This window comes from Embiotoca jacksoni, unplaced genomic scaffold (genome assembly GCF_022577435.1).
Source record: "Embiotoca jacksoni isolate LCO1_2020_lvr unplaced genomic scaffold, fEmbJac1.0.p SCAF_19, whole genome shotgun sequence".
Lineage (NCBI taxonomy): Eukaryota > Metazoa > Chordata > Actinopteri > Embiotocidae > Embiotoca > Embiotoca jacksoni.
Window position 1 is genome coordinate 7,526,603 of NW_027185329.1, and position 16,307 is coordinate 7,542,909.

The following is a 16,307-nucleotide window of genomic DNA, read 5'->3' on the forward strand; positions in this document are numbered from 1 at the left end:
AGACTTGATTGTTTGAAGTTATTTTGACAGGTATGAAGAAGAAAACTATTAAAATTACTCGCCTCTACTTCAGTAGTATTTCAGACTTTACAGGCAGGGCTGCATATTGTTTCTAGAATAAAACGGTAAAAGTACTCATCTCTTTCAATGACCACTTCAGAGTTCAGCCAACTGTGTCTTTACATTATCGCAGCTGCTGCTGGCTTCATCTCAGGAATAGAACTTAGATGTTGGTCGCAGTGTGAACTGGAAGTCTCCAACGTCTGAGAAAAGTTCTGAGAACGAAGATGGCTTGCTGGTTTACGGTCAAATGCACTTCAAATAGTCATTGTGTACATGCAGTGTGGGTCTCTTGTATTATCATCATAGTTCATGTGAAAGTAGCACGTCGAGAACAACATGCAGAAACACGTGCGGGTCATAACATTGTGCAATAGAAACTAGAAACGGCAACACAGCCGTAAGAACACAGCAGCTCAGCAGTCGTACTCACAGTTACTGTGTTTAGTTTTGACCTGGTGTTACCAAAATATCTGTTCATGTCCCTTTCACTTCCTGTTAATGTTGGTGATCTGAAAACTGAAGCATGTTTCTTACGGTATGTGATACCGGGTGTTGTTAAAAACCCTGTCGAAGTGTTTCTGAGCACGACAATTAAAATCCTGCTCACTCTGACCTACAGCTGACCTCAGATCAAGTGTTAAGTGTGTCTTGGAATGTAAGGTGTGAAAAAAACATGAATGCTGAGAGAAGTTGCCGGTCCCCTCTGAAGGAATTTGAGTGTGGGACGAGACATCTCAGTGAGGTCTGCACATTCGCCCCCTAACTCACAAACAACTGATGGGCCGACATTTTATCAGGCACCAAGTTTACAGAAAAAAAAAATTAAAAAAATGATGTCAACAACTTTGATGTTGTTTTCAGGTTCCAACCAAAAAGCTGAAGAAGTTTGAGAAGGAATATCAGACGCTGAGAGAGAGCCAGCTGCAACAGGAAGACCCCATCGACCGGTACCAGGTACGACACTCACATACGCTGACACATAAACACTGTAAGATGTCTTTCTTCTCTCACATATGTTCCTTGTGATATATTTTTTTTTTGTATTTGTCCGACCTGGTGGGGAATTTAAATACACCCTACCCTTGTTAGACAGTCACATGCCTTGTATTCATGCGAATTTTAAAGGTTTTAAATTGAATAACTGAGTAACTTCTCCGACCGTGTTGAGTCTTAGAGGTGATAAGTTTGTGATGCAAGCGCGGTTCTTTTCTCGCAGTGGGGACACACAATTCAAACTACTCTCCAACGGCCTTTTTAGTTAAATTTAACCATGTTTCTGTGGAGATCTCTTGTGAGTGCAGCTTTGTTGTGTCAAACTGTACCCATTAATATTTGTGAAACTGGCTTGAAACGTGACTTCTCACGCATCTCTGACTTTTATCATCAGTGATCCAAACTTCTATTGAAATGTATTTTTGGACAAGGCTTGCAGAGAGAGGTTTAGCTGCTGTGACTTTATCTTGTCTCTTCTTCATGAGGTACAAACCGCACAGGTGAGGCAGGTATTTAAAGACGCAGACAGCATCACTCCATTTCACCTGCTCCAGTTTCACAGGGTTCCTTTCTATTCCATTTGGTTTAAATCTGTCATTGTTATTTTTCCAAAATCATCTCTCTGTAAGTTTAACAGCTCCCAAAAAATGTTTCTCAGCATGAGAATAGCAACATATCTAGCTGCTTTAGTAGGAACATTATTAGCTCTATTAATCTTTAGAGTAAAATTAAAGAACCAGTATTTGATTTAATCTCAGCAAACAAACGACCAGAAAAACTTTCAGTTTAAGAAGAAAATCAACAGAACTACATCTAGTTGTTTTCCCCAACGTGACATGTTGGCGTATAAGCTGCTGCTGCTGCTGCTGTAGGAAGAAAGGAAGGAAGACTTTTATTGTAGATAAGAGGTTGCACTGTTGCCAGCTCCTCCGTGAACGGGGTAAAAACTTTGTTACAGAGCACCAACACAAAAAAACTGCAATTTTGCTGCTTGTAAATTGGCACCACGGAAACATTTTGACATAGTGTTAGTTATTTTATGGTTCAACATTTATAGATGGTGTTATACCCCAGGATTAGGTGTGTACTCTTTGCGTTTTATTGTTTGTGGCTTGTGTTTGTATTTATACGCCTCTCATTTGTTCCGTATTTGTGAAATCTATGTGCAACCTTTTCCTGCAGGCTTTTGACGTTCATCAGTATACAAAGTAAAACCATTTAGAAAAGGAAACAGATGAGAAGGGGAGAGAGGGAGAGGGGGAGAGAGAGTGAAGCTAAACTGGGGAAGTGTCAGGCAGAGAAGGGAAACTCCTGTCAGGATCATGTGTTACAGTTTAGTCCGTGCAGCTGGAGGCTCGATGTGAAGACGTTGTTGTGAGTGTGGACAGCAGCTCGGTAAGACGCCTCTGCTCCAACAAAAGATTTTTAAATGAGACATTTTGTACAGTTTCTCATGTTTGTGATTGTTACTGGATCCTGGATATTAAACTTTGATTTGATTGGTATGAGTTGACCAAAGTAGCTCAAGATGTTCATCTTTCATGTCTTGAACATGACACACGATTGGCTGATACAGAAGAGACTCTTCCATCCACACTAACGGAGACGGCGTCGCTCTTCTCTCTGTTTTTTTTCAGTAGAAATACTTCACTTCTCTGCTTTCAGGAAGTGATTCATTTAATACAAACTACAGCTCGGGAGGTCTTGGTGTAGCCAAAGCTGGACTCACCAGCATTAGATCCCTGAATGACAGCACCTCATAAGGTCGGCTGCTGTTGTAGGTATTAAAGATTTTTTTCTCACAGCTGTTCAGACCTGCTTATACTTGTATAATTACATGAAATGTGCTGCACTAATTCAGATTAACTGTCCGCTGTATTTGTAACATTCATGCATATGTGTGTGTGTGTGTGTGTGTGTGTGTGTGTGTGTGTGTGTGTGTGTGTGTGTGTGTGTGTATTGGGGGATGTGTGGGTGGGGGTGATAGGAAAGTCATCCTTGTAAAAGCGACAGGATATCAGGGTCAGATGACTGCTCACAACCATGACAACTGTTTCGTCCCGTCGAGGCCTTGCCATCATGTGAGACCGTTTACAGGCAGACTGGAAGTCATGAGGCTCCACTAATGGTCTGCAGTGGGGACTTTAGGAGGATGAGGATGAGGATGATGATGATGAGGATGATGATGTGTGTGTGTGTGTGTGTGTTTAGGCGGGAGAGGGTGCCTGTGTGGCGTTCATAGTTCGGCATCAGTAAATGAAAACTAAAGAGATTGAAGATTAAAGTTCATATCCGAATAAAACCTACCTCTGCTGTTTGAGAAACCGCTCCGAATTTCTGGACATATGATGATGATATGAACACATCTGGACGCTGATAGATTCTGCGACTGTGTTGTGTGTGCAGAGGGAGAACCGTCGTCTTCAGGAGGCCAGCATGCGACTAGAACAGGAGAATGACGACTTGGCACACGAGCTGGTCACCAGTAAGATCGCCCTTCGCAACGACCTGGACCAGGTAATACAGCCACAACTCGGTTTCATATCAAAGAGGAAATACGATAATTACTCACTTGATGGTTTAGATGTAGTAAGTTTGTATTTACGTGTAGTTGTTCTCAACCCTGATTGTTTTATATGTAACGCAATGAGATTTTTCAAACGCTCCGGATGCATGCACTCTTTTGAAATCTGCATTTTGAGTCATTTTAGATGGCAAGATAATTAAAAAAAAACTGTGACTCCAGAGGGAACATAGAGAGACAAATATGGCAGAAAAACACGTGTTAGCCTTTCCACTAACATTCTGCTGAGTTTCTTACAAGCGGCTTTACTGTTGGACTACAGCTGTACCTGAGTGACAATCTGTGGAAATGTGTTCATGAATAAACAGTGCGGGCGGTTTTGGTCTGCAATTGAGTGTCTGTTTGTGCACTCTGGTTTGAAAATGGAGCTGCAGTTCAAAATTGGGTATTAAATGAAGGGTCTGTGTGTTTGTGTGTGTTTACATGGACTCAGGCAGAAGACAAGGCCGATGTTTTGAACAAAGAGCTGCTGACCACCAAGCAACGTCTGGTGGAGACGGAGGAGGAGAAGAGACGACAGGAGGAGGAGACGGCTCAGGTAACGTTTGTCCTCCGGTTAACGAGCCCTGATGCGCAAAAAAAAAAAAAGACTGCATTTTCATCAAGCTCACTATTTCGTACCGTTTGGAGCAGGAAAACTCTTATTACGTATATTACACTGTAACACAACCTGACTTTGAAGCGGAAGAAATTAATCGAAAGAGTGCCGGAATATATCTACAGCTTTAGTGGAGCTGTTAGGGTTGTTGTTTAGTCAAACTTTAGATCAATGAGTGGTGGTTACTATCGATTGTCAAAGTGGCCAATGTACGTGAAGGCGCAGTATTAAACCATAACCCTCCTCATGAATGTGTTTTTTCATTGTTTTGTCGTCTTTTTTCTGCCTCCCTCAGCTGAAGGAAGTGTTCAGGAGGGAGCTGGAAAAAGCAGAGCTGGAAATCAAGAAAACCACGGCGATCATAGCCGAGTACAAACAGGTCAGATGCAAAAGTTACCAGCTGTTGTTTGCTCATGTTTGAATTTAGCCCATTTATAAAGCAGTGAATTGTGAAGAGCTGTACAGGTCATATTTATGTTAGTTTTCACTGTTTCTACATGATGTGATCTCTGAATAAATACCATTAGTCGTAAGAGTAACATAACAGATCTGGATTGAAGTAAATATCCAGTACAGTTTAAGAAACAGTTTGTTTTTTAATACACTGTATAAGCCTTAATCTGTGCAGACTGTGAGTGTGTACAGAGTTTTGATGGCTAGACACAGGTTTAAAAATGATATTCAGTATACCTCCTACCTTGTAGTTTCCCTTCTCTTATGTAACCTGACTTCCTGTCTGTGTTTCAGATCTGCTCCCAGCTGAGCACCCGGCTGGAAAAACAGCAGGCGGCAACAAAAGAAGAGCTGGACATCGTCAGGGTGAGATTACACTGTTAATGCACAGCAAGCAGCAGATTTAAATTAGGACACTTTCAAAGTCCCAAAAAAAGGCTGCAATATGTTGCATCAGAGAGCGGAGGATTTTCTGTCTTTAAGTTGCATTAAGGAGTCAGACAAGCTCAGGTTTGTACATTGTCACACCCATAAAGTACTTGATTGCACCAATAATCCCACACAATGTTGGTCTTTGTGGGTGTAGCAGAGTATCACCTGGATAAATACCTTTCGGATCTCCTTCCCATGACGATGTGCTGCAATAGCAAATCACATTGATTTAAGATGCTGTGGTGGGACACAACGCAGGCAGGGAACCGTCAAAAGTATTCCGGAGACAGAAAATACTGTCTGTGTTCATATAAAACCTCCACTTGTATGGTTTTTTTGTTTATTAATTATTGTTTTTTCAGGGACAATAAACTATAATCAGCGTCACTGTAAATGTTCCAGTGTTAGCCAAACAGTTCATTTTAAATTGTTGTCCCGAGGCACGCAATAAAAACAACTTTTAATACTAGTGCAGGAAAAAGGAAACAAAAACGGGATAACAAGTTTAAAGAAGGAAGTAAGTGACAATATAAAGAAAAATATATGCAGTTCAAATAATTAATATAAGTCACAAAGTATTTTCACACTTGAAAGTTTGGACCAAGGTTTCTGTTTTTTGTGCCACGGTAAACATTTAATGCAGCTGTGGTGCAGCTCGTTTGTCATATGGAGACGTGAACGTACAAAAAACGTGTATTTTTTTTACCTGTAGTCACATGACTTTACAGTATACTGTATGTTCACACACCTACATCTGCTAACAGACGTACGTCTTCTTGCATCCTCACGCAGAGCAAAGTAATGGGCTGTGACCACTGTCGGGACCTGTTCAGCCCCCTGGGGTCCCTCCAGGCTTCGTCTCCCGGCAGCGACAGGACATCCAACGAGCCGCTAGACGAGGAAAAAGACGGGCTGAAGGAGCAGCTGAGACAGCTGGAGCTGGAGCTGGCACAGACCAAACTACAGCTGGTGGAGGCCAAGTGCCGCATCCAGGTCAGCAAAAAAACAATTAAGTGTAACTGCTCCCAGGGCAGCAGACCAAGCCTGCAGGAGCACTCTAAAGGAAATAGAAGCGAAACAGTCACAGAGCTGTAACACCCTTAGTTGAGATTTTTCTCAATCAATGTGCTCCTGATAAAACAAGGTACAAAAAGGTAGAAACAGTCCCAAAAAAAAAGCACAATTTAACTCAACAAGACTCCACAGCTGTGCTATCTTCTCTGTGAAGCTGCGTTGGTGAGCAGCAGTACTTTGACTGTCAACTTGTTCACTTGTACAATTTAACATACTAATGTAGGTAGGTAGGTAGCCTGAGATGTTAGGGACGTTATCACATGGGTACAGTGAGTCCCCGGTTCAGCAGTCATTTTCCGTCTCTTTCCCCATATTTCCTGTCTATCTCTACTGTGACTCTTTAATAACAACAAAAAATATCCGAAAAATGAAACTTATTAATCATAAAAACATAATACAACAAAGATTATACAGAGCGTTAAAAAAAAAAAAAACACGAAACCCACTCCATAAGAAAAATGCCGGCAACCATGTCACACTTTATAAGGATGCATCGTCCAGGAAGAGTCATTTTATTAGTGTTATAATACAAGGGACAATTAAAAAGTCCAGAGATTGCTCTCCAGGTTCGACCCAAGGTGCTCTCGTTCTCCTCCTCGCTCCCTGTGCTGACTGAACTTTGCTCCTTTTGTTGCTCTGCAGGAGCTCGAGCATCAACGGGGAGTCCTGATGAACGAGATCCAAGCCGCCAAGAACTCTTGGTTCAGCAAGACTTTGGGGTCTCTGAAGAGCTCTGCGTCCTCTTCCTCCAGCTCCACGTCCCAGACCCCGTCCTCTCCAAAGGAAGGGCCCGCCTAGATGACCCTGCCCCTTTCTTCCCCCTGCAGGATGCACACTAAAGCTGAGCGGAGAAATGCAGTATTCCTTTTGCAGCAGGTGGCGAAGCGGAGCTCACCGGCTTCCTGGACTGCGAGTATCTGAACTTACGAGGGAAGAAGCAAGAGGGCGGTCTGGACCTGCCACCTGTCTCTGAGTGAACTAATAAGTGTGTGATAACTTCCTCTGCTTCACAGGTGATGAGAGAGGTGAGGGTGAAGCGTCAGTGAGGCCTGAAGTTCAGCGAACGTTGCTGACTCAGCATCCATAATGGAGTCTGTCCTATAGGTCTGTTAGCTCCACCCTGTGTCCAGACATGGCTACTGCAGAGATGCCCTCATTTTAACTGTAAAATTATGTGTCCTGGTAGCTGAGATTTAAACCTGCATTTAGTCTCACGAATTGGAGGTTATTTATAATGATAGTGGTAAAGCTTCATCACAGTGGTATTATACATTTACTGTTAAAACATGAACCATCTTCAGCACAGCAATGCCCCCACACTCTGAAAAAGGAATACTGCATCCAGTCTTAACTGAGAACAATACAAAAGTTGTATTTCTTTATAGTAATATAACGTAAACAATGTTGTCATATAAATATATATAACTAATTATGGATTTTTTTAATATTCTTGTACAGTTCTTTAAGAGAAGGAAAAAAAAAAAAAAAAAAAAAAACACCAGGAAAAGTTCTTGGATTTCTTTTCTACTGTTTGGAAATTGAATGTCATCTCTCTAGATGTTGACGTAAGCACAGTGTGTGAGCGATCTGGTCGAGTCCAAACGCTGAACAGCCAAAGTGACAACCTGTAGAGAGCTTTTTTCCCATGTGTTTTTTCAGTCATGGGGTTGAACTGATTCAAGGTTTGTAATGTCACTGATTTGGCCTGTAAGTATCTAATTATTAGATTTTTTTTTTTTAATTTTTTTTTTTTTTTTTTAATCTAACAGGAGGCAGATCGTGAAGCCTTTATTTTGTGAAAAAGTTGGTGAGCTGTGATCATTACAGAAATTGGTGCTTGGTCCCTTTTCTGTGTCTGTTCTGTCCTTTTATTAATTCAGTTTATTTGACAATTACCACTTACAGATGATATAACAGAATACCGTGTGGATCAGTTCAAGTATCCAAAACAAATTTAAAACGCATCTAATCTACATTTCGGCTGTGGTTGCATGTTTTTAGTGTTGAAAAATGGTTAAATCTGTCCCTGGTGATCTCATTGTTGTAAACTGTAAACAGCTCATTTAGTTGGAGATATCACAGCTCGCCTTGTTGTTTTACAAGATGCCATTTTCTGCTGTTCATTCTCTTACAAAATGAAAACATGGCTTTCACAAAGCCAGAGAGAAATAAATAAACCAGATAATAGAGTATATGCTATAAAGAGTTTATTACATAGCACCCTTCATCCCTCAATAAACCTTAACAAGCGAGATTAAATTGCATTATTGCTCCATCATTGCCAAATGCCAGTCTGAAGTCCATTTGCACAACTATGCCAACACCGTCTTTGCTCTTTGTTGTGTAAAAACAACTTACTTTTCAGACAGTGCGAGGCATGAGGACACCCAAGTCTTCTGTCCTGCTTCCATGAAGGGCTGTTGGCTGTGCTGCTCAGTGGTACATACTGTAAACAGTAAGAGGTCTTAAACAATGTGCAGGTACGTCCAGCTGTTTTCACATGTCCTGGACTATCATTGCACTTTGAGTTCCAAGAGTCTACTTTATCTTTCGCAAGGGAAGGTTTAACTACAATGAACAGCAGATGGAACCAAAGACAACAGAGATAGAATACATCTGCTTTACTCATTTTTAAAGAAAAAACGCAGACCTTTCTACTTATTAGATTGCTGTTTGGTAAATATAAAGGACGAGGGAATGATTTTGTTTTTGACAACAATTAGCCAAATAGTTGTTGTTTTTTGCTACCACATGAATACACGTTTGCCTTGTGTTAACAGGTAGAAAGCTGCAGTGTAGGTGCCAACTGTCCTGCTGGACTCGCCACGCTGGTTGACACTAAAAAAAAAGATCGGCTTTTGGACTCGGACCAGTCCCATGTGTACTTTTTGTGTGCGAGTGTTTGGATGTATGTATGTACATGTGTGGTCTGCACTGTAATTCATGTGGTCGAAGTTGAAACAGTTCTTCTTCACGCGGCTGCCTTTTCTGTTGATGACTGAAGCCGTTGACCGATGAGAGAAAAGCCATCAGACTGTTTGAGCTGTCGGAGAGCGTCAGCTGTGCCATAAGAGCCTCCCTCCTTCTGCGCCCCCAACGATCTGTACCAACCTCACCAACAACATGTCATTTGATCTTACAGAAAGTTCTGCTGAAAATCACTTTCAGCAGCCCGTTTCACACATTTCTACCAGGAACCTCTCAGTACGACCGCCATCCTCTCGTTTGCAGCCAGTGGGCAGCTCGAGTGGAGGACACGCATCATTGAAAGCGAGAAAGCAGAAGTAGACTGGCTGAATATCATTAAATTCCAGGTGTGTTTTGCTTTTCCAGGACATTCCTTCTTTGCTATTGTGCATCACTCTTGTTGGTCAGTCTGTGAAAGTTGCAAAGTTGTACAACCAGTTCAATGTAAACTGCGGCCCAAGTCGGAGAGAGCTCCCCGTCCATTATGTGCACTAACACAACGTTGATATTTTAAACACTATTTCAAGATGTTTGTTTTTTAACTGATGATTATTGTTGCTGAGAGGACAGCTGCCAATTTATAATCCACTCTAATTCACAGTTAATTTAATAATGCAAAAGCAGGCGGTGAGTCAGTCACAGGAGTGATGAGTGTTGTGTCGGTCGCAGTTCGCTGTAACACCACGGTCCTGTTACACGGGGAAGGGACTGCGCCTCAGCTGGTCCGACTCTGGCACTGTTTGCTGTACAGTTACTGTCTGAGCTGCATTAATAAATTTCAGTTTTTCTGTTCATTCATGTACTTTGAGCTCTTACTGAAAAGCACAATACTGATCAGAATTTAGGTTTGATCAAATATCGAAATAGTAATTTAAACTTGTTTATTCTCTTCAATTGAAAATTATTTTTCGAGATGATTTCCAGCAGGAGTTTTTAATTATATATTTATTTATATTTATTCGTGAAACAAGCAAAGCACAAGCAAAATGGAACATTGTTTTCTTTATGCTTGACCAAAAAAACAACACCCAATAAGTAAAACACTGTAAAAGAATCCAGATTGTTTAGCAGCTACTGCAAAGTGTGATTAACGACTTCCTTATAAGTAGCATAATACACAGTGGTTCACTTGATGAACTTTGATTACAAAAATGTACAAACATCATCGTTTCATGTGGACAAACAAATCAGACTGAAGGACGAAGTACTGAGGAGCTCTAATAAAATCCTCTGTCAACATGCTGATAGCGACTGCAGCCTAAATGACCTCTGAACAGGACAAAGAACAAAAGAAGGCCACGAATATCAGTTTCTCTCCTGTAGTCATCCTGTAGAACTCTGCAGTGTTTTGTTAAATAACTAAACAAGCTAAACAACCAATAATAACCACCAAAACATGCCTTAAACTTTGTAGCTAAGGAACACTGTTAACATGAGGAACCGCTTGCAGAGTTTTTCAAGCCAAAAACTGGAGGTGCTCTGCAATCCCCAAAATACACCGCAAAAGCTAACATCAAAACTAATACAAGTATTTTGAACTAAATCAAAAGGAGCAGTTTTCACTCTTGGCCAACTCCTATAAAAATGCATTAAGGTAATAGCTAGTGTAAGGATTTATGCATATATCTGGTGAGACTATAAGATTAAGATTGTAGCAGCGCTAACACTCTACGATGGCATAAAGGCGCTTTCAATGTTGATGACATGAATGTTCATCAATATAGAGGGACGTTGCATTACATATCCCTATTATTTGGTGTCAATGTTGCTCAATCGATGGCTGAGCTCGTCGAAGTAATTATCCGAGAAGCGAAGCATCTGAAGAACAGCGCTGAGCAGCAGGATGTCGCATTTTAGGTTCAACTCGAACTCTTCATTGTAGTTCTTCACGGGAACAACACAGGACATGGGCACGCCGAGCCGAGCGGTGACCTCCTGCATCTGGATCACAAAACACCGTTAAAAAGAATTTAGGTGAGAGGAATGCATTTTTACTAACGACAAAACAAAAACCTCAAATTTACACTCAAATGTGTAAAATCCTCAAATCCTCACCAAATCCTTAATGTAGATACTCTTATAGATGTATCCCAAATCCTCTTTCACCAAAGGGCAGGCTTCATCTACTTTAGTGAGCAGGACCAGCTGAGGAATCCCTGGAAAACACAAGAGTAGAAAGAAAACATTTCCAAAATGTTGTAGATTCTTATGTTTGGGGTTGTAACATTTTTAAGGGAAATTTCAATATTTACTACTTTGATAAATCATTTTGTTGCAACTTGAATTAAAACTTGTCTATTACTAAATGGTTTTTGATCTGCAGTACAACCTAATTTCCAGCAAAGATTGGACATTGTGAAAATAAAAACAAAAAAATAATGTATACATGTTTAATTAAAAAAAATAGAACAAAGACAGCATATCAAATGTTGAAACTGAGAATATGCTCATTTTGATGCCAGCAACTCGTTGGGACGGGCATGTTTACCACCGTGGTGCATCACCTCTTCTATGAACAACACTCTGTAGACATTTGGGAACTGAGGAGACCGGTTGCTGGAGTTTTAAAAGTGAAATGTTGTCCCTTTATGGCTGATGTCAGAATTTTAGCTGCTCAACAGTTCAGGGGACTCCTTTGTCATCTTTATCGTTTCATGATGCAGCAAGTGTTTTCAGTGGGTGACAGGTTACCCAGACTCTTCTTCTACTGAACCATGCTGTTGTAATATGTGCAGAATGCAGTTTAGCATTGTTTTGCTGAAATAAGCAAGACCTTCCCTAAAAAAGACGTTGTCTGGGTGGCAGCATATGTTGGTCCAAAACCTGCATATATCGTTCATGGTTCCTTCCTAGATGTACAAGCTACCCATGACATGTGCACTAATGCATCTGTATACTGTCAAGGATGCTGGCTTTTGAACAGTGCGCTGATAACAAGCTGGATGGTCCCTCTACCCTTAAACCCAGATGACGTGGCGTCCATGATTTCCAAAAAGAATTTCAAATTTTGATTCGTCAGAGCACAGGACAGTTTTCCACTTCACCTCAGTCCATCTTAAATAACCTTGGGCCTAAAGAAGGCGGTGGCGTTTCTGAATGGTGGATTTATATGGCATGCGTGCTAAGTTGATCGGTGGTTCTGACTTGGCTTTAGGTGTAAATGTGAGTTATTATCTGTTTGTCTATGTTTGCCCTGTAATGGACTGGCGATCTATACAGGGTGCACCCTGCCTCTGCTCAAAGTCAGCTGGTATGGACTCCAACGCCCACCCCCACCCCCACCCACCCATGACCCTGGTCAGATTAAAGTGAGTATAGAAAATGGATAGCTGGACAGTAGTTTTAGAAACACCTTTCCTGAAGGCCTTCAACGCAAAGGACAACTAATCCTTTCTCCTACAAGATCATTTAATTGAATCTACTAAATTGTAAAATTTAGTTCTTTGATGGTGAACGATAAGGTGACTCAATTCTACTGACCCATTAAGTTGACCTTTCTACGGATAGCAGCCAAATTATTTTCCATTTTTGCGGGCATGATGGCGACCTTGCAGGCATCAACGACGTAGGCCACACAGTGGATCTTGTCTTTGATCTCCGGAGACTTGCGAAAGTCAAGCGCCTCCGAGTGCAGAGGAGCAGTCGGGTTGAACTGAGTCACACGTTTGAGGAGAAAGAGAGGGACAGTCAACTACAGCCAAACACGTTTCCTACACTCATTATCCTGCTCAATGTGACAAAAGTCTGTACCTGATAGTGGTCTGGCAGATGACCTCTGAGGATGCAGCTGATGTCTTCTATATCAAGCCCCGCCCCTTTGTTTTCTTCCAATCCCATAGTATCACACAAGATGATTGGCAGAGGTTTGCCTTCTCGCCCATCTTTCACCGAATAGGTGCGAAACTGCCGTGTACCAAGTGATGGAATAACAGACAATAAAAAAGATGGAGCCGTATTTCCATATTGAAATCAATCGCCTCAAATAGAAATCATGAGCAGGCAGCCACTAACCTGTGTGGTGAGGCTGGTGGCAGAGCAGCCAGATATGGCCTGGCTGGTGACATGACCTCTGAATATGGAGTTGATTGAGTTAAAGAAGCTGGACTTTCCAGCTCCAACAGCTCCAATGAGCAAAACCCGAACCTGAGACACAGAGCTGATGAGGGGTTTGTAGACTTTAATGCTCTCAATCAGTTCCTTCCTCCTCCTGAAAAAACAAGGAGATAAAAAACGTTTCCATCTAGCGAAGAGGTCGTTGGTCGTTTTGACTGTTACAGAATATTTGTGTGCAGCCAGCTGACCTCTGCAAGCGGCAGCCATGGTTGCAGGTAAGCATAACAAACAATATCTAACATAATATTTTGCATAGACACTGTAATATAAATAGCTGATATAGTCCGCTTGCATGTCACTGCACGTGCAACACATTCATTACATTCAAATGATGAACACATTCTTACAAGTACTTCAGATTCATTTGTGTCAAATTCTACAAAGTATACTAATTATAACATAAATAGCACCACGAGCAGGATGGGGGCTCTATCCATATTACCCAGATTCCCAGTTCACTGTCCTCCACGGCCTCTCAAGGTCAGTGAATTCTGTTGAAGAGCAAAATTAGATTATAAAGCTAGAACTACCTCCATAGCGGTTGTATGCCTCCACCACCCAATCAAGTTAAGGTCTTATGTAGTGACGACTCTGAAGGAATGCTCTGGTGTTCACCAGTTGGCCAACAATACTAATTGACAGACGTCCCAGAGCTCAACCTCAAGGCCAAGTGAACATCAGTGGAGTTGGGTAGGTCAAGCAAATATAAATGTATGCCCTGCTTCCCACCTCAATCATTTTTAGACTCTACCCAAGACAAAATTAGTTGATAGCTAGTTTGTTTTTTGATCATTTGTACAATAATGAACTTGATAACATCAAATACTGGTGGACTGGTTTGTAGGCATGTACAGATCATCAGATATTAAATGTATCAGAGCACTGATCCTCAACAACAAAAATCTAAGTATGGTTATTTAAAGTGAAATTACCCTCCACTTGGTAGACTTCACACTCGGTCAGTTTGAGGTCATTGCCATGCATTTCTGCAGCATTGAAGTTGTAATTAGACCCTGGATTGCTGTGCACTACTGCTTGGGCTCCATTGATAAAACACAATGCTCCTCCAAAATAAGGGCCCCAGGCACTTGTCATTAGTAATGCTGCATTAGGGTTAATAACTCGATATTTGAGGAGCTTTTCTCCACTGAACGTGAAAAGAAAGGCCTGGTCATCATTCACAGTCTGTCCTGACTGACTAAAGGGATGTTTGGTGTAGCCTCCGAACACATAACCAGAGGCGTTATAGCCCACAGACACAGTGGGAGAGCAGGTGTCACATCGTTGGTGGAAGGCTACATTGGTGAAACCATGTACGCTGGCTTTGTACAGCAGCCGGAGTTTGACACGTCCCAGATTGAAGGAGATGGTTTTCTGCTGGCTACTGCTTAGCTTGCTGTTCATCGTGGACGGTTGGTTAGCTGAGGTGAGCGTAGAAATGATGCTGAATGAACCTTTGGTCGTCCCCCTCTAGTGTATAAAAGAAAAAAAAATGCATGGAAATTAAAGCAAGATATTTGGACTAACTATCATCTAAGTTGCACCTGATGTTCAATTTGTTTGTACATAAACACTGGTTCCACAAATAGTGTAGCTGTCCTGGGAGTACCACACAGCTCAAGAGCTCAGAAAGCGCAGAAAAACAGTCCTGTGTATTCAGCTTTGAGATCCAACTTGCTGAATCCAGAGATAGGCTATTTTAAATACACTAGTTTATTTAACTTGAGTAGAAGAACTTTATCAACCCATAAAGGAACACTGAATCAGTCAGTTTATCAGAAACATTCAAATCTGCACATTTGGAGAGACGCACATGGTTATAATAAACAGGAAGGGTATGAAAACTTGTAATCTTGAAGGCAACGAGTAATTAAAGCTATAAGACAATATCGTGGAGTAAAAAGCACAAAATGTAGTGAAGTGGGAAAGAAGTATAAAGAAACATAAAATACTCCAGTAGGCAACATTCCCCCAGTGTTGCAGTGAGATTTTAGTAGACAAAAACCTATTCATTCCTCGTTTTTTTTACACCTCAATTTGTCTCCTGTTCTTGAAACAAACAAATCTAAAAACCTGTCATGCACAGTGATACCGCTGATAGATGATAAAAGATAAAAGGTGGCAGAGCAATAAGTTTCAGTTTCCTGTCTGGTAAAAGACTGATTTGAGCCACGCCTATACACTGCACCCAATGACTCTCCCACATTATCCTCAATTGAACACATTTTCACTGGTTGTGAATCATTTTCTGAATCATATTATATCCCTCTACAGGATTAAATGACTCGCACTACTCCGCTCCTCCGCTCCCTTCACGGGTTACCGGTAGCCGCCCGCATGTCCCGGTTCCTAAATGGTGGAATGAGCTCCCCAACGACATCAGGACAGCAGAAACTCTACATCTTCCGCCGCAAACTAAAAACACACCTCTTCCGACTTCACCTTGAACAGTAGAACTTTAGTAGCGCTTAAAATGACACTTACTTTTAGCACTTTGTAGTTTGGCTTTCTTGAAGAAATTGTATTTTCTTGATTCTTGTTGTTCTGGGTTTTGTACCCTCATGGTTGTAAATGCACTTATTGTAAGTCGCTTTGGATAAAAGCGTCCGCTAAATGTAATGTAATGCCTAAACAAATTAATATATCAATACAGTTCAAAATCCTTCTGGCAGACATCTTGATTCAGCAAAAGGGCATATCTTTTTTTTTATTTCCAGTCTTACCTCCAATTCCTTCAGGCAGTTGAGAGATTAGGATGGTGTGGTCTGATGTTTCAGATGTGTGTCCGTGTGGAAAACGAAAGTGGAAGTCTCGCAGTAGAATGACTTTGCTTTCAAAATAAAAGTATTTCTCGCGCTTTTAGAATTTTAGATTTTGCATCACTTTTTAGTTTCAAGGTGAACTCGGACAGCTATTCTTGGCCACACTTTCATCATTTTGTCCTTGTGAGGTCTATGAAAAGTAGGTGAGCGTTATGAGTTTGATCATTCACGTAATGCTCCTAACATCGTAACAGCTATTTGTTCACCA

At 41.3% G+C, this 16,307-nt stretch overlaps 2 protein-coding genes across 7 annotated transcripts in view; one reads left to right on the forward strand and one right to left on the reverse strand.

The window, feature by feature from the left end:
- rabgap1l (RAB GTPase activating protein 1-like) overlaps positions 1–9,958 on the forward strand; it is a 113,719-nt gene extending 103,761 nt beyond the window's left edge. For all 5 annotated transcript variants that reach the window (XM_069153290.1, XM_069153292.1, XM_069153291.1 and 2 more), the window contains 7 exons: positions 925–1,017; positions 3,463–3,573; positions 4,074–4,178; positions 4,534–4,617; positions 4,986–5,057; positions 5,916–6,116; positions 6,840–9,958. In XM_069153290.1, the coding sequence (XP_069009391.1) occupies positions 925–1,017; positions 3,463–3,573; positions 4,074–4,178; positions 4,534–4,617; positions 4,986–5,057; positions 5,916–6,116; positions 6,840–6,995 (822 nt within the window). In that variant the 3' untranslated portion in view covers positions 6,996–9,958. The remainder of the gene's footprint in view (positions 1–924; positions 1,018–3,462; positions 3,574–4,073; positions 4,179–4,533; positions 4,618–4,985; positions 5,058–5,915; positions 6,117–6,839) is intronic.
- Positions 9,959–10,073: 115 nt separating this feature from the next.
- On the reverse strand, positions 10,074–16,067 carry LOC138200526 (interferon-induced protein 44-like). Of its 2 annotated transcripts, none has more exons than XM_069153295.1 (8): positions 16,001–16,067; positions 14,210–14,747; positions 13,720–13,768; positions 13,176–13,371; positions 12,915–13,067; positions 12,645–12,816; positions 11,220–11,320; positions 10,074–11,105 (listed from the first exon to the last, which is right to left on the reverse strand). In XM_069153295.1, the coding sequence occupies exons 2-8, from the start codon at positions 14,679–14,681 to the stop codon at positions 10,914–10,916; spliced, it is 1,335 nt and encodes a 444-aa protein (XP_069009396.1). In that variant the 5' UTR covers positions 14,682–14,747; positions 16,001–16,067; the 3' UTR covers positions 10,074–10,913. The 2 variants fall into 2 exon arrangements, with proteins under 2 accessions (XP_069009396.1, XP_069009398.1); XM_069153297.1 differs by lacking the exon at positions 16,001–16,067 and adding an exon at positions 15,762–15,820.
- Between the last annotated feature and the right edge of the window lie 240 nt (positions 16,068–16,307).